The sequence below is a fragment of the Aethalodelphis obliquidens genome, unplaced genomic scaffold, assembly GCF_003676395.1.
Source record: "Aethalodelphis obliquidens isolate GAN/ISIS:26980383/991018 unplaced genomic scaffold, ASM367639v1 scaffold11, whole genome shotgun sequence".
In the NCBI taxonomy this organism is placed as follows: Eukaryota; Metazoa; Chordata; class Mammalia; order Artiodactyla; family Delphinidae; genus Aethalodelphis; species Aethalodelphis obliquidens.
Window position 1 is genome coordinate 32,015,462 of NW_020837955.1, and position 22,485 is coordinate 32,037,946.

The 22,485-nt window shown below is 38.2% G+C and overlaps 1 protein-coding gene across 5 annotated transcripts in view; it reads right to left on the minus strand.

Annotated features, from left to right (window-relative positions):
- Positions 1–22,485, minus strand: part of SHTN1 (shootin 1) — a 117,955-nt gene that overhangs the window by 19,063 nt on the left and 76,407 nt on the right. For 4 of the 5 annotated variants that reach the window (XM_027112696.1, XM_027112693.1, XM_027112694.1 and 1 more), the window contains 4 exons: positions 19,387–19,469; positions 12,651–12,760; positions 9,475–9,528; positions 4,193–4,313 (listed from right to left, as the gene is read on the minus strand). In XM_027112696.1, coding sequence (XP_026968497.1) covers positions 4,193–4,313; positions 9,475–9,528; positions 12,651–12,760; positions 19,387–19,469 — 368 coding nt within the window. Of the gene's footprint in view, positions 1–4,192; positions 4,314–4,422; positions 7,094–9,474; positions 9,529–12,650; positions 12,761–19,386; positions 19,470–22,485 lie in introns of those variants that run through there. The other variant, XM_027112697.1, reaches the window with a different exon arrangement.

A 22,485-nucleotide genomic window follows, 5' to 3' on the forward strand; every position in this document is an offset into this window, starting at 1 on the left:
GGAAAATGCTCCTATTAGAAATCTGCTCTGCTTTGGTGGTACTCCTGCTTTTCAGGACCACGCTGAGAAATTGTGTACAGACCTTTAACAAACTCTAAAACCCCAGGCCATGGTTTCCTCAACTGACCAGAGTCCTTTAGTAATACTGGAACTGTGAAGTCTTTACTTCTCACAGAGCATGGCTTTCTGACAGCTCTACTTGAATCATTTGGCCTCTCAAGAGTTAATTCTTTCCAAAACTCAGCTCTGATTTTAAACAGAAAACGGAATGATGTCAAAAAGCTCTTTTTAAAAGGCTCATGAAGGCTTCCTGAGCCTTAAATAGCTTTTATGAACATTTTCATTTTAATGTGATTGAGAAGTAAGTGGGTTTATTTCCTATTAAAATACAGACACAGGATTATAAAAATTAAGTGGCAAAGAGTTTGGCTGTTTACCTTTTGGACTTTTCTGCTCTTTGGGTAGGATCAGAAAACTATAATAGGGCTTGTTACTACAATTATTGGCATATCAGTCTAAAACTTCTATGCATTGAAGCTAAGCTCCATCATTACTTTTTTTCTATCTTCAGTTAGGAAGATACTATCCTAGACAGTTTTTTCAAAGCAAGACTCTAGTATGTCTTTCTTGAAACTTCAGAAGGAATCCTTTTAAAACGAAGCAATTTATGAAATGTCACGAATGTACAAATAAAATTAGAACGTCTAAAAAAATAAGCTAGAGAACAACCCTGAAAGGTGAGGCTAAAAAAAAAAGCAAAACTTGGGCTTCCCTGGTGGTGCAGTGGTTGAGGGTCCGCCTGCCGATGCAGGGGACACGGGTTCGTGCCCCGGTCCAGGAAGATCCCGCATGCCGCGGAGCGGCTGGGCCCGTGAGCCATGGCGGCTGAGCCTGCGCGTCCGGAGCCTGTGCTCCGGGGCGGGAGGGGTCGCGGCAGTGAGAGGCCTACATACCGCAAAAAAAAAAAAAAAAAAAAGAAAAAAAAAAGAAAAACTTGGGACTCTCTATATCCTTAAGAAATGTCAGATCATCTCCTAAAATGGAAAGGACTGGTGGGTACAATCCAAAATGCTAGCTAATCCTTGATTATTAATATTAGGCTTTGGAATTTTATTCTTACATTTGTATATGAATGTGTCTGATGCAGTATAACAAACATATGAACTCCAAAAATGACCTTATAATTTGAAAAACCTATCTAAGAGGGGCTGGGAAATTGTGCAGCCATTCTGTTACTGCAGCTCCTCTAGACTTACTCCACGTGGGAGACACAGATCCTCCCTGGTCTGGTAGAAAGCCTCAGCTCACAAAGCATCAGTGTCTGCCTTTCTCATTTATTTCTTCTGTACCGTCTGAGCAGACAAATTTGTGACATTATAGAATATTCTGGTTCAAAAGGCCCTTCCCTCCTGCCTGTGACAAGCCTCACGCTGCATGGGGATGTGGGGGTAAAGAGAAAAGGGCAGAAAGATCAAGAAAGTTCATTCCTCAAAGTATAAATATGAAGCTGAACGTAAGATGTGCTTCAGAGCAGCTCTGCTCAGCCCTTGGGTAACTGTTGACTGCAATACTATAGATAGCTTTAAACAATCTGTCCTTGTAGAAAAGCAAGATCTGTTTCTGAATACACACCAACGCCTGCTGCTGTTCTGCAACTGAAGCCAATTCAAAAGGAGGGAGAGTGGGTGAGCTGAGCCAGAGCTGTTATTTTTCTTACATACAAAAAGAAATAAAGAAAAATGCCTAATGTTTAAGATGATGATGAACACTATTATTACTGCATCCTATTTAAGCAGTCCAATGTTTTCCAAGAGGCACTTGCTGCTCTTAGAAATGTCAGTTTTGTAGCCCACAGTCTAGGTAAATCAAGGAAATACCAGTTAGCCCCATAAGAAAAATTCTAAAGAAAAAGGTGTTTCTGTGGCCCCTGAGGGAGATACTAACTTGGGATATGAGTTCTGCCAACCTCAGGCTGCCTCTGCCTCAATTATGATGCTTCCTTTCTCCACTTTGTAATCTCACCTTTAGCCTTTCCATAACCCTTTGTGTGCAGAAGAAAAAAATCTCAGAGATTCAAATGCACCTGAGGAACAAACCTATCAAACTTCTCTCTGTAATTTGCTCCCACTATGCAGTTGTGCTACTTTAGCATCTTATTTGCCCCCTGGAATTTTCATTTTCTCATTCCATGACCTTTATAAAAAGATTACATAGTAAATACCTCTGCCAGTTTGATGCTTGCAAAACATTTGAACCATGTAAAAAAAATAAGTTATTTCTTTTACTAGATGATAGAGTTTGTAAGTTTGTGTCCTCTCTATCCCCCCACACACCCTTTTTTTTTTTTTTTGGCTTTGGCTACTAGGGAGATCAAAAGAAAATTTCTGCTCACTTACAAGTCACTCCCTTCAGTATGTTTCCTCTCCATCCTGCCAATTACACAGTTCTTATTTCTCTATCCAACTATTAATGACTCTATTGAATATGTATCTCTTATTCTAACTTCCCTCAAATGATACCTTGAATATTTGTATACTGGTGGAATATAATCAGTAAAATGAAAGAGTCTCACCATGTCCATAAAATGTGTTCCTACCTTTCTCCACACTTTGAAATACTCAAATCTTCATATTGACTAAAATAAAAATGTTTCCTCATTTCTCCCATGGAAAACTAACTCTGAAATAGTAAGTGCTGCAAGTTTGACTAAGTGAGTGAAGAAAGAATGTTTCTGGAGGAACAAAAAGGTCAGTGGCAAAATACAAAATGTAAATGACAGAGCACAAAAATGGCATTCGCAAAGTCCTAAAAATTAATGAAAACTACATGAATACTTTCAGGATGAAATGCTGGAAAAGTCACAGCACTAACTCACAAGTGAATAACAATTCATTATGGAGGCTGGTAAATTCTTGTAAAGCGAACATAAGGGGGAAAAATGTCTCTTATGGCATCCCTTAGTTTTCCTGAGAGTTGGTTATTTGGGCGTGGGGTGGTGGTAATTCTTACAGGATACTAACAGCAGAATTTCTAGAACAAACTGAATGGCTAATTTTTTTTTTTTAAAGAAGGGCACAAAGTCTTCATCTTTTTATAAAAACGGTTTGGCTGATATTATGCTGCTTCTGGTTCAAGGAACCAATTTACTCCATTGAGTAAATCCCTACATGAAAGCTAGAGCTTGATTATCAAAAACCCAAATCCTTAATATTCTAGCAATTTAAACTTGATAGACATGACAACAATGCAAATTTAAACTGTTACAATAGACTAATTGGAGTTGATTGAACAGAGTCTAAAAGATTCAGTACATTAGCTGTGGTTGCTATTAATTTTAGTTTAGGGGAGTTTTTCAAAAGCAGCCTCCTGGCAACAAGGGGAAAACCTCATAAAGGTTTCTGCTAATTCCCATGATCAAGCTGATGGAAAAAAAACTGAAGACATACAAAGTGAGTTCTGAAACACACTTTGAAGTCTAATACACGCATATCATGATACCAATGCAAACTGTGATCTCAAGATGCTCAGATGGTCATTTATAGTTGATGACAGAGCTGGACTTTCTCATTCACTTGATTCACAGGCAGGGACAATAAACTAAATGGATATGAAAAATAAAGACGATTTCTTTGCATTTGTAACTGATTTGTAATTACGACTATTATTACTAACTATTGTGCTCTTTGTTCCAGGCACAGTGCTAAGCAATTTTTATATATTGAAATATATTGACTTAATCCTTAGAATAATCCTATGAGGTGGTGCTTTTATTATCCTCATTTTATAGATGAAGAAATTGAGGCACAGAGAGGTTGAGTAATTTGCTTAAAGGGCAAGCAGTAAACTGCAAAGCTAGGATTCAAACTCATGCCTTCTGGTTCCGGAGCCTTTACTCAATGCTACATTGTTGCCAAAGTCCATCCCAGATGTCTTTACCAAAGGGCATCTTGCCTTAAGCAAACAAGATCCATAAAAGCCTGATTCCCTACAAATAAATAAACATACCAATAAATAAAAATACACAAGCACTCTTATGAGATACCCATTAAGTACCTTTGCCATCCAATACTTCTCATTCACATAAAAAAATTTAATAATAATTTTTAAAAGATCATTTTATGTTAAAGAGACACTTAAAGGAAGATGCTTCAGAGAGGAAGAGTAGAACCGTGGAAAATTCAAACCAGCTTACTACTGCTATCTGCTTCTGTTGTCAACTTTCTGCGACGCAAAATCCTTTCTAACTCAGTTTCACTGTTTTCAATGTGAAGGGATTTTAAGCTTCTTGAACTAGTGGATTTGTTAAGTGTCCCCTAAAGTGAAAACAAAACAAAAACAAAAACAAAAAGGTTAATGTCTTAATACAATACACAAAAGAATATAAAAGTCAAACCACCAAAACATTACCAGAATTTGAATGGAATTAGGAACTAAAATGAATTTGCTATATATGTATTTTTAATGTGCATATCTTTAACACACAGTGTTGGATCATTTAAGAAGATGCTACTGATGATGTAAGATGTTAGCTTTCGTAGCAAAAGAATAGCACAAGAATAACTCTTGATGGGCTAACTATATGAAATTCAGTGGTGGGAAGGTACTTGCACATTGATGATTAAGATTCTGATGTGTGTTGGTCGACCACGCGGAGAAGAAAACAGATATACTGAACTCACCTTAGAAGGTTATCTTGACATGGCAGCCATGAGTTACTGCCCCAAATCCTTGCGGCACTGAAAAATGTGGCCGATTCTTCAGAGAGAATGACCCTGGCCGCACACCTGGTGACAAGGCGTGCTGCCGAAGGAAGCACATAACGCTCTCCGGCGGCCTAACCCAGGAGGTGCTACGCTGAGCACACCTCGCTTCTCTGTGAAAGAGCAAAGGCTACAGTCTACAGGGAGGCAAGGAAGGGCCGGCGCCGTAATCCCACACTCCTGAACAGAGGAGGCAGTGAATGAATGGATTACTCAGCACCCGGAAGACACTGAAGGAAACAAGAGATGCCATAAAGCTGTGCTCCTGCTGAAAGGCGTACTGACTTTCAAGAGGACAGAGGAAGACCCAGGCAGTGCTCCCCTGCCCTGGCTCCTCCAGGAAGTATGTTATGGAGGGAGAGCTACGGTCTTCTATCTCCATTACCAGCCAAGTGTTTGTACAGAACACTGGGTGACACACTTCTTCGTAGATTTAAGGGGTAAGGATTTAGCACCCCACCATTACAAGTGGTCCATTTTCTTTTCTAAGAAATGCCCCCTATTTCTTTGAAAGAGCCCTCCTCAGCTGTGCCGCAGGCTTAGGGGGGAATAAAAACCCAGCTGAACCACAATCTTTTGATCAGAGAAAATCAGAACCTCAAGTCAGGTATAACTTGCCAGACTTCAGGCCAGAGTCGGAAGGCAGGCTTTGTCCACCCAGGCTAACAAGTAGGCCAGCCTTTGTCACTTCAGCTCACTATGGGCTTGCCTGAACGCTGCTCCCTGCCCCTGCCAACTCCCTGAACGATTCTAAGAATCCTACTAGCTAAAATGGTAACTCATGTTCCTTCTTTAACCTATAAAACAAAAAAAGTAGCTTGTAAAATTAGGTAGTTACAAATCTCACATGATATAGGTTATTATGTTGGTTCAGTTAGAAAGGTGTTTTTCTCCCTAACTGCACAAAGTTATAGAAAAGCAGTCTGTTGCTGGGAAAACTGACCAACAAGATTAGGAGATTATATTCCTCTGCTGTCAGCTAGCTAACCAAAACTGATGTGTAAAATTCTTAAGGCTCATATTTTAATCAGGCATCTGATACTTTCCCCCTGGAAGAACCTCTTTCTACTTTGGATTTATTGCAAAAATTCATAAAATACATTAAAGGAAAATCATATTACATGTAACACTATAATAGCTTATTTTATAATTTAAAAAATTAGATGATTTCTTTATTTAACAGTTAACAATGCAGATCTGTACCCACTCATCAAAGAGTTATATAGTAAGGTAGGATTAACACTGATAAGGTAACGAAAACAGAACTAAAACCAATTCAGATAGATTTTTTTTAATGCATTAGAAAAACTATTCCCAAATCATTTGTGTTTATAATTTTTAAAAAGTTCTATCATTTGTAAACAGAAAAACTTATGGCCCTTACTAAAATCACTCAAACTACCAGACTGTTTGAACATCAAGGACATTCTGTGTGATTTTCCCAATGGCTAGAGTTAATTCAAGAAAAAGATATGTGTCTGTGTATGTGTGTATGTACATGTACATACACATATACCTTCCAAGGATATCTTTTATTGAAGAATTTACCTTTCACAAGAGTCTCTATTTTTGTTTGGATAACCGCATTACTTCCCCAAACTCCTGACTGTGGTGAGCTATCCTCTCATCGCACCTGATACTGAAGGAATTCATTTTCCAAGTTCTAATCCTTGAATTCCCAATTTTTTTCTCCATTCACTGACCAAGGCGGTTGACTAGGTTAGTATAGGAGCAAACTTTAAATATGGAGGCAATTATGGAGGAAAGGTTTCTGTATGGATCTCAACCGACGTGATAAAGGAGCTCAGCTAATGAAGTACCAAGACTGTCTTAATTATCTACTTATATTATAATCATAAAATTAGAGAAATCACAAATCACCACGTGGTACATACAATTCCTTCACTTCACAGAAAAGAGAATCCTATAAATCAGTGATCCTCAGCGTTTTGGGCCAGGTCCCACAGTAAGTCAGTGATAGGGCTGGACCTTGAACTTAACTTTTCTAATTTCTATTTCTACTCCAAACCGCTTTCATCATTTAACAGTCTTAATCCCCATGTTAGATAAATGTTCATAATACCAACAACTCTAATTGTCAGGGAACAAAATTAACTATTCAACAATCCCTGGGTAATTTGAAAAACTGAAGATGTTCAAAAAAGACCTAAAAGTGAATTTTTAAAAAGTTGTTCTTGTCTCTTTGATTTAGAGGCAACTGAACTTGAGAAGAGACTTTCTGATTAATTTCTGTTGATTTATTCTTTGGAAATGCCCATTTCCACTTAGAGTGGCTTTTAAATGGCTGGTGTGGCTCAAGAGGTTTGCGAAACCTAAAAAAAAAGAAACCCTTGTGTGACTATGAGAAATAGCTATATATTTTTTATCCACAAAATACACAACTTTAAAAATTAAGTGTAAATAGACTTGGAAGAATAAGTTCAGTCAACATTGAGACTTTAAAAATTGGCTTGAAAAGTGTACAACTCAAAAGACAGTGAGGTTTTCCAACTCCCCCAAACACGAGATGTGTTTTCTACCCATGTGCTAAGTTTCAGCAGTAGGCTTACAACTCAGGTCACTTTCATTGCAGTAAAAACACCCCCAGACTGAGTTCATTCCTGGTTTCTGTTTTGCAGTAGAACTGAACACAGAGCTTCTTGGTTTCTTGGCATCTCTTGGTACAGGTGCTCACTTTCCACTTCAGTACACAATCTGTAGACTTTTTATGTTCTTTTCATGTTTGTTTCTCACATGCCACAACTGTGAGGTTCGTGTCATGTACTTTGCTGGGTACTAAATTCTGATAATACTAATAGTCTGAACTCCAGCAAGAAGCACCAATAGAGCCCCATCTGATAGGGGCTTCCTTTCTCTCCTAAAAGAAGTATGGTTTATTGGCCCCAAGTGACTGGGAGTTACAAGTGATCCATCATCCCTCAAGGGAAACGTCTGTGGTAGTAGTGGAAAGTTGCCATTTGGCACAGAAGAGTAGGGGAGAGCATCGTGAGTTCCACTTTAAAAAAATTTAATGCAAAGAATAACAGCTATTAGTGATACACATTAATGCCATGTAAAGTAGAGAAATCTAATGATAAATCCAGGACAAAAGAGGATGAGGGCAATTTGAAGAAAAGAAAGATGTTTTGACAATTTTTATAATTTGTTAAGTTATTCCACAAAAATCTGTTCACAAATTTCTCTCCTTGAAGTGGCACAAAACTATAGTGAGTATGATTGTATAGTGAACATGATCTTTAAAAGCAATGCTGTGATTTTCAGTAAACTTGCTACCAACCAGCATTATCAGCAAGTGGGGTAACCTGGGTAATCAAATATCATATGTATCTCATGTAGATGTCTGATTTTTCAAATAACCTGACTTAAAAAACAAACAGTGAAGTTTACTCTTTCACTGAGGATCAGAACTATGACCCTAGAACCTCCAAATGCCCCTGGGGGCATTTTCATGAACAAAAATTAGCATTACAATGTAGAGACAACAAAAAGGACTGTCATAGGGCATACTCCTTAACAGAACACTGGATAACAAAATTTTCTCACCAAAGAATCCATTAGATAATAACTACATACTTTTTCCATGGTTTTAATACTTTATTCTGTAGGTAGACCACTACTGTTAGCCAGTGCTACATACCTCTCTTTAGTATTAATTCCACTCACCTAAAAACTATAGCAAACTAATTAAGCCATTCCGAGTTAAGTCTACCGTTTCATGCTTGATGAAAATAATTTTGTTTACCACAATTATGTGGATGTCTGCATGCAATGCATAATTAGCACAGTAACAACGAACATGGGAATATTAGCTCTACCTCCGCCCCCATGTTTGTTGACTTACTGTGCATAATAACTGGTATTGAGACTGTAACAAGATCTGAGAATAAAGCTCTTAGTATCCAAAACATTTTCTAAGTGAGGCATTTGTCTCCGACAGAAACTGTCAGACAGGGCAGTACTCATTTATTTTGTTGGCAAAATCTCATACTTTGGAAAGAAGAAATATGACTAGAGATGGGCATTAAGCATGTTCTCTAACGGATGTGAATTACTTTTAGAAAATGAAATTCGTAACATGAAGAAAGGAACTTCTATTATCCAAATTTATCATGACTTTTCAAAACTGTGAGAAAAGCAGACTATGACTCTGATGCTAAAATATTTGGGGAGAATCTCTGATTTATATTTAGGTGCCAAGAATTCCACTTTCATGCCCCAAAGTTAAGCACTATCCATGTGAGAGACTACTATACAATATACTATTATCTACTACCTTTATCGTAGATTTACTTATAAATAAATCTACTGTAATCTATGTATAGATTTACTTATAACATTATTTACTATATTTATATTTATAATATATCTACTATATAAGCATGTACTGATCCTCACATCTGGCCAGACACTTTATCTTCAAGTTGTAATACAAGTATTGGAGAACAAGAACAGGAAAGAATGATTTGCGGGAAAGTGTACCCATTCGTTTAGAATAGAAACAGCAGAGTACTGACACATTATTAACACACCCAATGGAGGAGTCCACAGCACAGTCAAGTAAACTATCAAAAGTAATGAGGCTTACTGTAAATGGAAATCAAATATATCAAAACCAATTATTCATAACAGTAGATTTTTAAAATATTCTTCCATTTTCCCATTAACTAAATAACAAACTGAGATCTATTCTTACCAGTATTCCTTTTAGTTCATTCACTGCACTTTCAGAGCCTTTTGAAGATTCTGGCTACAATTGTAAAAAAGAAGAAAAATGACTGAGTAATTCAGTTTTAAGATACCCAACAAAGACTTTTACATGGCAAAGAGTTGGTGGCTTATATTGACTACATTTTTTAAATTAGGTTTATGTCTTACGGTTAGTAAAAAATATTAGACATGCTAATGCTCCCAAGGAGCAGTTAAATAGAAAATTAGGTAAGAGCCAAGCTACCATCTTCTACACATCATTTTGTTACCTACTATCATCATATGTAGAAAAGATCTGGTAAACATTAAATTTCAAAGATTTAATTCCAAATTATTCAGAACATTTTACAATAAACTCTTCTTCACTCTCATTGCTGGACTTGAGCCAGCAAACGAGGACTAGGAAGGCAGGAGTGCAGAGCAGAAAGCAAGCAACAGGGCAGAGCACCTCTCAGCTCCGTCAGCTCCAGGCCAAGGCCAGCTTACAGAGGACTGGCACGTCTAGTTTCATGAATTTCACAACCGGGATCACAGGAGAATGTTAGCATCACCAGCTACCAGAGTAGTAAAAGACCTCAGAGGGCGTGCAGTCCAAGTACTTCATCTTACTTATGAGGAAAGTTACACTTTGAGGAATTCTGTATTTGAGTCAGGTGTCTCGATTACAAGCCCAGTTCTCATCTGGCTACACCACGAACAAAATAATTTGAAATGAAATTCTGGGTAATACCTGCCTGCCCCATAATACCACAGTCTTTGTGGACCCCTCAATGAAAAGATGGCTGAAAAAAAACCCTCTGATCTTCCCTGTACCACTTCCTTTCACAAAGGAGATGAAGAGAAAACCTACAAGACACAGTGAAAGGAATCACTCAGGCCTCTCATTTCTAGAAAAGAGGCAAGGCTTATCTTTCATCAAGAGATGGGAGGTGATTAATGGCAACCTATAATTCTTTCCTCTCAAAAGATAATAAAAGAATAAGATCCTATTCCAATTTTTAAAAACGTACAGTTAGAAAAAGTGAGAGAGAGGTTTGCTGCTCATGTACAAATTAAACTAAGGTGTTCAACTTTCATAGCCTCCGTTTTCTGTGAAATACACATGCCATCAGTGGCAGTCACAAGTGCCAGTCAAAAGCTCTAAGACACTAATTTTAACCACACCAGCACCACCACCAACATCAAGGAATTTAGTAATACGCAGTTAAATTAGTACTCTCAAGGCAGGCTTGACTTCTGTAGGTAAGCTGTTCGGTGACATGTTACGACTTCTGAACAAACACCCTGCCTAAAGGCATACTCAAAAGTGCTGCTATGCCACTCAAGTTGCCCTCTGACTGCACAAGCCTTTTCAAAGCCTGGACTGCATACTCTCATAACTGGTGACATTTCAGGAAAGTACTGATGGTACTGGGGGAAGAAGTCTGCACTGAGGCATGCAGTGACCATTTGTTTTAAAGGTTACTGACCAGGTCATTCACCACTATATCTACACAGTTTTAATGATTAAGAGCAAAAAAACCCAAAACAAAACAGTTGTCCACTGATCCTTGTTCAGCTGTCCTCCAGATTTTGAACTGACATTAAATAATGTGTAACTGTTGAAAGAGTCACGGCAAGAAAGAAAAAGGACAAAGTGATATAACGAAAATGAAAGTACATACAGAACACTTACGATTTAAGAAGTTTTCAACATTTTTCTTTCTAAACTAATTTTGTTTCTTTTACGACACTGCATTTTTCTCTAGTAATAATTTGGTTTTGCTATTCTTTCCAAACTAGTTGTGACATGAAAGCCATAAAAATGTATTATTATCTAAGATTCTACTTAGACCCTTCATTTTAAAGTGGTTTCACATTTTACTCTATTTGACCCTAACAACAACCGTGTGAGCCAGAGAGGGTATCTTATGGAGAAGAAGCCCGGGAAGCTGGGTGATAGTGCAAGGACCCGACTCCAACAACAGTGCTCTTCACTCACTCATCAGACACTGGCACTGAAAGAGCTGTGCCCAACTATCTACATGCTCAGCTTCTCGTCCAGTTCTACATTCTGCTTATTTGCTTTCAGAGCTCTAGCACAAGACTGAATTACTCTCCACAGCTGGCTGAAGCTTCCATTTCCCTAGATGTGAATCTTCTCTTGGCGTGGAATGCTCGTTCCCTCTTCCCAACCCCCTTTCCCTGGACAGCCCACACCACGGCCATTCCTGCCTTGTCCAGTTATCTTGTTTGCCTGTGACAAAGTGGCAACTTTAAAAGCCCAGGTGAATTTCTAGTGAATAGTCATGACACTCGGGGACACTGAAGTAGCTGAAGAAGGGCATCCTTGAGAGTAAGAAAGGACCATAAAGTTTGGTTTAAAGGAAGAGGAAAAAGAAAGAGAAGCAATCTGCTGCTACCTTATTAGAGTGAGGAAGGAAAAAACATTTTTCAAGAAAAATGTCAAAAACTCTACTATTGAGTCTATTTAAATGGGACAGATATACAAGGGGAAGGAAAAGCTCTGAACTAGACACTAGGTACTTCCACAGACCCTGGAGCTCACTGTGGTCTAGCTTAGAAGACAGCTGATGATACAGATACACAAGTTTCTCCTTGAAGTGATCGGGAATAGGTCTGTGAAATTAATGGAAACAATCTTATAAACCTCACTATTTTTCAAAAGTTGTCTTAGGTCTGCTACGGTATATGATGTGATCCCCACACTCAGATTCCCCTCCCCCACGCACTAAAACAGAAGCCTCGGGAAGGCAAGGATCTTTGTGCCTTGTTTACTGCTTTACTCCCGGTGCCTAAAACAGTACCTGGCACATAGTAGATACTCAATAAATACTTGTTGAATTACACACAAGCACCAGGAATTGATGAAAATAAAGGGCGTGCTAATTGTTACTTGTTTGGTATAACAGTTCATATCAATGTCCCTCTCAAGGAGACGGCAGCACCCTGCAACCACAGGACTTACTTTCTGTAGTGACCTAGGTTTCCTATGGGTCAGAGTCCTTCTGAAAAGTGCTTATATGAAGCAAAGGCTTTTACGGCACATTAGACTTAACCCAAGATTTGACAGTCAATTCTGATGCAGCTTTCATCAGATTTCAAAATTTTACGTTAAAAAAAAGAAACATCAGGGGAAAAAAGCATTTAGTCATTCCATACCTTTGCCTTGGGTCTAGCTGTCTGATTAACTGGTCTGAGATGAACTCCCTTTTTAATTCTGTCCATCATCTCTTCAACTGCTTGCCTCTTCAGGTCTGTGACTTCTTCAGCTATTCAAAGAACACACACATAAATCATCTTATGTTACAAGAAAACTACTTCCTATTTCTGGTAACTTAGAAAGACTGCACTATGTAATTAACCACAGTCATTTTTCAGACAGAGTCACAAAACACCAATAATTTACTAAGGTTAACAGCTCCCAGGTAGCAATATTTTTTTAATAAAAATCTTTTAATAAGAGATTTGCTTTGAGAAATAAGAGTTATAAAATTTAAGGTCTAATTTGTAGCCTGGAAATCAGTATTGGCTCATCTATGTTAAACAAAGTACATTTTGTTCCGTTTGTCAGCATAATAATAGACCTGAATTTCTCCAGGTCTTTAAAAACCTAATTTTGTACCTAACTCCAAATAACCATTCACTTTTGTCTCAAAGATGTTTTTGTAACTTATAGTACAACCTATGTCAAAGAAATCCAACCAAAGCAGGAATAACTATCAAAAAGCCCATTTGAAAATAAAAGATCAAAGAGATTTTTTTACCTGTTGGAAGAAATCCACAGTCAAAAGATGAGCAGCAAATAGATAAAATCTATTTTTAAATTGCCATCTTTTGTTTAGGAATCATATGGGAAGGAAACATTTAACCAAACCTTTTTCAAGTCTTTTAAAATTGTCAATGTTAAAAGAAAACATACATCCAGAAATGACTGCAGTTAAGTAATTAAATTTGATAAAAAATTTCAACTGTCTATTGTTTAATCTTTACACTCTTTGGCTGCAAAAACAATAAAGCTGTTGAAATATGTATCAACTAGATGAATGCAACTGAGGTGAGCTGAGACCTATTGGTCAGAAGAGTGAAATTTGTCTCTTGCACAACAGCTTAACCAAAAGCACCAAATCATTCTGGAACATTTATCACCATTAATGCAGCTCTAGATCTTGTGTTTACCTCCAGCTAACTCACTGTATCCAATACATTCAAGTTTAAATATCTCATAAAGACCCTCCAACAGACTCCACGTTGTGGGGCAGGCATATGGTAGGCATTCAGCAAGCATCTACCTACTGACTGACTTGTTAAAGTTCGAGCTTTAAATGGCTATCAATAGTTTTACTATTTGAGCAGAAATAATTAAACCTCAAAAGAATGGCTTCTAAATGGAGGCAATCACAACTATATCCCCCAGCTAATTCACAGTCGTGTCAGGCTTTGCGCTAAGGAGGCCGAAATCATGGCTTCTTTTACTGCAATATGGCAGACTTCACTCTAATCCTGGTTAGCTATTCCTCTTATACATGCTGAGGGGAGCAACTTAGAGAATCCAGAGGCTCCATTATCCTCCACTCTGCAACATCACAGTGATGGGATCACTGCTATATTCATCATATAACCTAGGTTTTCTAATATAGTCCTGATTTCAAATAGTGTTGTCATCCTCAGAAGCCACTGAAATGCTGGGAATTCAAATTTCTCAATATCCAAACAGCATTTTTCAGTTCCAGAAGTCAAAAGAGTATCTTTTGTGAGGCAACATGGGAGACATGGCACCAAGGTCAGAACTCATCCACCAATAAACGAAAAGACAACAAAGCTGTGGGTTGATCAACTATGTGCCCTTAAGCAGTATTTTCTAAGGCAACCTCTGCTGATGGCTCAGAAACATGTTCAACAAGGGGACAGACAAGAAAATTACTATGAACAGAGATTCACTCATTCATTCATTCACCGACTCACTTATTCAATATCTGAATACCTATTATGCACTACATGGTACTTTTGCTGACCATTTTCAAAATCAGAGGAAATAAGACACAGATCTGTCATTCAAGCACCTGGTATGGGTATGGAATTTATTCCAGGGAATTTAAAAAAATCTTCAAAACCCATTCGATTTTCAGAAAGGCTGCCATTTTGAGCAAGACTTGGGAAGAGCTGCATGGCAACAGGAACATCGCCTACAAACAGATTAGCACTCTGTAAGGAACGACTAAAACTCAATTAAATGCACAAAACAAAAACTAATTAAGGCAGACAGATGGAGAATTATGGTCAACACCATTCAAGTCTGCTGCAGCATCTAACACAACAGGAATTTAAAGTAGTTTCTTATTTTTGCTTGCCAGAATCACAGTGATAATTCAGAGAAGTGCCACTATCTGTATTGTGTACAGATTATAAACCAGGCTCGTAAAATTTTCTCAGTCTTTTTCAAACGTAAAGGCTTAATTGGTCTTAAGGAAAAGAAATCACTCTTATCAGATTCCCTACTCAGGCACAACACAAGGGCAATGGCTAGGTTAGCTACACAAGCTTTCTCTCTCACCGACCCTGTTTTTGAACTAGCAAAATGCAATCTATACGAACTTCTGAACTATTAAGCAGTTCTAACAAATCTGCAAGAATCACCTACAGAGAGCTCATGGTATGTTTTGTGATTCTTTTCTGCAATCACGCAGTTGGTAATTGTTTCACAAAAGCATGTAATCAGGGGGACAACAGAAATATGCAGGATACTGGAGATTAAAGAAGAGGGACAAAGGAAGACAAGGGGTCTAATGTTATTGAACTGCCACAGGAAAATAAAATCAAATGTTCTTTGAGTTAGTGCTTCCAGGTCAGTCTTGGATCAGAAAGCTACATGTAATTAATTGAGGCTTAAATTTTAAGACCCACTTGAAAAATAAGTTAGTTCCTCAAAAAAAAAAAAGACCCACAGACAAAACCATCACCTTATTGCTCAATAAAACCTTTTGGTATTATCTAGAGGAAACTAAAATGAATTTTTAAATGTCACAGGTTTACTTTTCTCTTTCAATAACATTTTTTAAAAGGCATTAAAGAAAATCTTATGGCACTGTGATGCACAAAATTTCTAAAGAACATATCATAGTTGAATAAGTTTGGATTTGACCTACAGTCATAAAGTTAAGAAAATTTCCTTAACTACAATGATCACAAGAGCCTGCTGAATGAGGACTTCTGCCCTTCAGGGTGACTGGTACCATGCCTTTTTTTTTTTTCTTTTAGGTAACATTTTGAATATTTTCTATGTCATGGGCACTACTCTAAATGCTTTACATGTTGTGAGACTCATAATTCTCAAAACAACTCTATGAAATAGGAACTATTATTCCCATTCTACAGATTAGCAAACTGAGGTAAGAAAATATCAACAAATTAATGACCTAAATATATGATAAACAGCAGGCATACCTCTCAAATCTCAGAACTTGTCCAATAAATGCATTCTTATCAAAATTAGAGTTATTAACTGCAAAGTATGTAATGATTTCTTGTGTTTAGATCTTAAAACTACTTCTAAAATATTTCACAGACCTTCCCTACAATCAAGCTTTTTAAGAGTCATAACCCAACAATAAAAGTTTCTCCATTCATAAGCTCTGAAAAACATACCAACTGTATAGCAAAAGCCATCATACGATGCTAATATAAGAAAACACTGTGATAGCAAGACTGGTTCCCATGTTATAAATGAAAACTCCAAAGTGTCTCAGATGACCCCAATATTGATGCTCTACATTCATTCATCATGTCTTTAATCGCTGTTGATCCACTCAACAACTATTTTTTAGTGTGAATGATTAACAAAACACTATAAACTACCTTGCCAGACAGAGCAAAGTACGGCTATGGTACCTATCATTTAAGGCAGTATGATTTTAGGGCGGCCCCAGTTTAAAAATCTCCTGATCAACTTCTGTGTCTGTAACTATTTAGATTCCCAAAGTAACAATTCAATAGCTCAAGGATGAGGGGGAAAATGCTGCCACATTTCATGAATTGTAAATGAAATATCATTTTCATAAGGAAAACTGCATGGTTTCTAATACTGGGAGTTAATAAGTTCTAGAACACATCTTTTTAAATTTAAGGGTGCTGTTGAGGTTGATAAGCTAATAATGTAATTTACTGAGAAGGGGAATTTATTTTATTCTGACTGCCTTCTTGACCCTCTAAGACTTAACCAGTTTTCCCAAAACAAGACCGAAACAAACAAAATTTTAATCTTAATTACAGTGCCAGGGGAGGCTTAACAGCCAGTAACCCAAGAGCAGGGCTGCCCTGCAAATCACCAAAGGCAGGACTTCGAAATCCTGCAATGCCTTGGCAAAGCAGAATTTGCCTTTTAGCTGCATTACAAGGGGCTGTAGGAGGCAGGGGCAGAAAGTCAGTTCATACAGATGATAAAATCAAACAGCTTTCGTTTGTAATGGTGCTGCAAGGTTCTTGCTAAGAAGAAAAGACCAAGTCTAAACTTTGATTCATTCAATATGCATGAAAGCTGTGGGAGGCTGCAGAGAGAAGTAAACCCTCACAGAGCCTGCAATCTGTTCGGAGGAGAGATGTGGAAATAACCCCAACACCAGAGCAGAGGCTGGGGGGTGGGACATTAAATCCTCACAGTAACAAAATTTGAAGTAAACTGCTATAGCAACACACAGTAATGAGCCATTCATTCTGGATTATTAATACTCATAAATAAAGGAAGAGGAGGAAGAGACTGGGAACACACCAGACAATATGCTGAAACCTGAATGGGAGACATGGAATCAGAACAGTACCTTGCTAGAGGACGGGCAGGAGGGCAATTCTGGAATGAGGAAAGACAGGAACAAATGCACAGAAGGCTTAGACGTAAGGGGCCAGCCATAAGGTGAAACAGATGTAATGAGAAATGAGGCTAGAGTAAAGGCAGAGAACCATCTCTAAGCAGACAGGGTTTGAGATTCTATTCTGAGGCAGGGAGAAGCATAGAAATGGGATAAGATGTAGGACAACATAATGAGACCTGGCGTCTGAGAACACGGCACTGCAGAGGTATGAAAATGGCTGGGGCGGGGCAAGGAGACCCGGAGGCAGGAAAAGGGGGCCAAGAAGTTTGCACCCATTTGGGCTTGAACCAGGCTAACCTACCATGCTCCATAAGTAAAACAGGTTGAACAAACACTGCTGAGTTTAATTTGGGTTCTATGGTCCTCAGGCATAAAGGCCCAAGATCTGGGGCCAGCATTTCAAGCTTCTGCTCTCAGTGTGGGTCCACATCAAACTGCCCACAGCTCTGTGCACTGACTCTGCACCTACCCACCTGGGGCCTCTGCTCAGCAGCAAACCTCTTCTCTCTCCATCCCCATCTCTTCCTATTATCCTCAGCTTCTCCCTCTCCAAAGAATCACAGGGTCCTGTGAATTTTACCTCCCTAAACAGCTCCTGAATTTATCCATTTCTTTCTCTCTCTACTACTACCACCCGCATCTCAGCCCCATCAACATTCACCTGAATGAGTGCAACAGTCTTCCCTCATCCACTATCATTCCTGTACAGTCTGTTCTCTGTTCTCTCACTGCAGCCAGTGTAATTTTTTACAAAGGACAAATCTCATCATGTTACACTCCTACTTAAACTTCTACTGCCCTTAGGATAAATATCAAAATCTTGACCACCGCCTCTAGAATCTGGCTCCTGTCTACCTAGTAGACTTCCTCTCTTGCACCCCATGTTCTAGTAATATCAACTTTCTTTCAGTTTCCTAATATGCCAAGCTCCTTCCCCACTCTGGACCTTTGAATTGTTGCCCCTCTATGTGATCTATTTTACCATATATACCCTGACCTTCAAAATCCACAACTACTCAGCTTAAATTTCACTTGCTGACATCAGTAGTCCACCTCCATAATCTCTTAGATCAGTACTGATAACCACTCCTCCACAGTACTGATCAAAAAAATGTATTTAAATAATTATATATTGCACTGGTAATTACGTGTTTACTTCCTATCTGCCCCACTCAAATGTGACTTTATGTCTTGTATCTCCAGTACAAAGCACTGGAGAGAACACAGAAAGTGCTTGACAAAGTCTCAGTTCATTGCTATCAACTCTAAAAAGCCTTTCCCCAGGACTTCCCTGGTGGCGCGGTGGTTAAGAGCCCACTTGCCAGTGCAGGGTTCACGGATTCGATCCCTCATCCGGGAAGATCCCATATGCTGAGGAGCAACTAAGCCCATGCGCCACAACTGCTGAGCCTGTGCTCTAGAGCCCAGGAGCCGCAATTACTGAGCCCACGTGCTGCAACTACTGAGCCCACGTGCCACAACTACTGAAGCCTGAGCACCTAGAGCCCGTGCTTCGCAACAGAAGAAGTCATTGCAATGAGAAGCTTGTGTACCACAATGAAGAGTAGCCCCTGCTCACCTCAACTAGAGAAAGCCTGCGCACAGCAACGAAGACCCAACACAGCCAAAAATTCATTAATTAACTAATTTAAAAAAATAAACATAAGGAGTGGTGATTGTATAGCACAGAAAATACAGCCTATATATATATATATATATTTTAAGACCTTTCCCCAAATCCTCATTTGGAATTACTTCCTCTCTTTCTTTTACACCCCAAAGTACCTCACCCCTTAATGAAAACACATTTCCCAGCATCCCTCGCATTACAGTGATATGTGTGAATGTTTACCCGCTCTAGACAGTAAGCTACGTGAAGACAATGACTGTTCTTTGGTTCATTCTTCTAGCTGTTAAGTTCACATTTCTCCCCAACAATCTGTTCATAGTCAAAGAGCTAACAAGTATGTCTACTGTTGAAAAACTGTACACCACCAACAAAAAGTTAACCAAAGGGGTGGGGTGAGAATTACCTGTTTCTGGTTGAGCTGCCTTTTCTTTCTTAGCACCACTGCCACTGGGGTGGGATCGCTTCCGGATCATGGACATGAGGGATCTTTAGGAGAAAGAAAAAGATCAACAGGATTAGTGGATGCCTTATGATCCAAGAAATAAAATGTATAGATTCTAAGTAATCAGTTAAAATCCAACTCTTCTCTAAGTGCATGAATATATAACTAGAATTTAAGTAGCCTACTTTCCACTTTAATAAACTGTTAAATTTTTAAGAAAGAGAAAGATGTCTCACCCCTTTACTGTGTAAAAACCAAACTAGTTACTGGGAGAAGGGGGCTGCTAACACTATTACTAATTTTATGCAGAGACATCTGCAAAGTAAAATAGATAGAGAAAACCTTTCAATATCCATATTTAAAATTCAGAAACAGCTATCTATGTAATACATTTGAGGGAGAGGGAAGGAAAAAAGAATTAGGGGATGTTTTGGTAAATATCTATTTGCGAAATATGGGCATAAAAACATCTGAATCTGCACAACATAGACCAGATACTTCAGGGATAACATATATTCAGACCACTGTCTCTCTGGTCCATGTTTCAAAAATCTGTGTAAAATCCAAATCATGATAAATTTGACATGAAAATTTAAAACCTCCATATATTAAAAGACATCATAAAGAATAAAAAGAAACTCTACAAATCAATGAGAAAAAGCACACACCCAACAGAAAAAAAGGACAAAACCAAGAAACCCCATAAAAAAGGATGTCCAAATTTCCAGCACACAAACAAACAGGTTCTTGACTTCTTTAGTTATTAGGAAATCACAAATAAAAGCCACATTGAGGTTTTACTACACACTCATCAAATATGCAAGAAATTTTAAGTCTGATAATATCAAGTGTTGGTAGGTTTGTGGAGTAACAGGAATTCTCAAACTGAAGATGTATAAATTGATAGCACCACTTTAGGAAACTGTTCAGCATGAAAATAGACATATCCTATGAGCCAGTGATTCAACTTCCATATATATTACAGAAATACAAGCACTTGTGCACCAGGAAGCATGTACAGGAATGTTCATGTAGAATTTCCATAACTTCCCTGAACTGGGAATGACTCAAATGTCTATCAGTATTACAATGGATAAACACATTTTGGGACATTCATAAAGTGGGTTACGTATCAATGAATATGAATGAACTTTGGCTACATAAAATAATATGGATGAATCTTACAAAATAATATAAAGTGAAAAGAAAAAGACACAAAGGAATACACTACAATTCCAATTATATAAAGTCATAAACAGACCGTATATGTATTTACAGTAGTTTAGGGATATGTATATAGGCAAAAAAACCCTTTTCTTTAAGAAAAGGATAAAAGGATAGGACTTGAGGGTACTAGCATTGTTCTATTTCTTGATTTTGATGGTGATTACGTGGATACTCATTTTATATTATTTTAAACTGTACATAAGTTTGTGTACACTTCTACATGTATATTATCACCCCCACCAAAAAAAAAAAATGAATCAAGAACTCTGAAATTCTTTCAACTACATTATGAATGTCTTCAGTGTGGTAAACTGGATTTGACAAAATACAGTCCTGAGGAAGACAAACTGGGAAGAGAGGCATAATGCTGCCTGCAGAAAAAGGGGCAACTGGATACACGGTACTATTTGCTCTGAGGACAGAACAACGTGATGTTCCTTAACCACTATCATTTTTAGGTTTTTTTTTCACTTCTTACTTCTGTCTTTGGTTATATTATTAATCCCCTCCCTAACTGCCTTTTCTTAAAATTCTCACACATACTGAACAATCTCCCACAAAGCATAGCATAAAGAAAGTGCTACATCCTAGTCTACCCTGTGAAGTTTCCAGGACTTACCAACTGGGAAACAATCGGTCACTGAGCTTTTAACTTCATCTAGTTTGTCTTCTTTGGGCTCATAGTGGCCCAAAATGTAATTAAATTATTTTCACAAAACTTCTAATTTGCACAGAACTTTAAAACAAGTACATTTTAATCCATAAGGTGAGGGAATTAAATGATGCAAACTTTATTTTTTCCATTCTGTCAACTGAAGACAGAATATTCAATGTCTACTTGTTAACATTCCATAGAAGGGTGGGGTTTGCGGAGGGCTCTCACTAATCAGAGGCCTCTCCTCATTCTGTAATGATCCCATCTCTGGTTCTGAGGGGAAGTTTTGAGAATGTGTATTATTGTACACAAAGATTACAAAGCAAGAAGTTATTTGTACTGTTCAGAACAGTTGTATGTATTTACATAAATGAACTAAGAATATATGTCCAACACTGCAAACCACCTAAGTAGATAAGAGAAAGTGCTAGCTTTAAATGTTCTGAAGTATAAGTTGAAGACTGATACGGTGTCCACAGGGAAATCATCTGTAATATTAAAAAGAACTGTCAAGATGTTGCTTAGACTAAAGAGAAAATATCAATAGATAGTGTGAGTTTCACAGGACAGATGAGAAGACCAGGACAAGACATCTGGGACCAATCATCCAAACCTCTGGCTAAAACTGCCCCAGGTGGAAAATATTCACCTTGAAATTCTTCAAGTGTTCTTCACACCCACTGTGAGGGTTAATTTATGAGTCAACTTGACTGGGTCATGGGGTACTCAGATAAATGGTCCAACATTATTCTAGGTATTTCTTTGAGGGTTCTGGATGAGATTAACATTTAAACTGGTAGCCTGAGTGACTGTCCTCCCTAATGTGGGATGGGCCTCCCTCAATCAGTTGAAGGCCTGAATACAACAAAAGGTGACCCTCCCCCAAGTAAAAGAAAATTCCTCCTGCCTGACTGCCTTGAAACTAGGACATCTGCTCTGTCCTGCTTTTGACTCAAACTGAAACACTGCCTCTTCCTGGCCTGCTGACCTTCAGACTGAAACAATGCCACAGGCTCTCCTTGGTCTCCAGCTTGCTGACTCACCCTGAAGATCCTGGGACTTGTCAGCCTCCATAGTCATGTGAACCAATTCTTGAGAATACATTCTCTTTTGATGTGTATGTACACATGTACACACACACACACACACACACACACACACACACACACACACACACA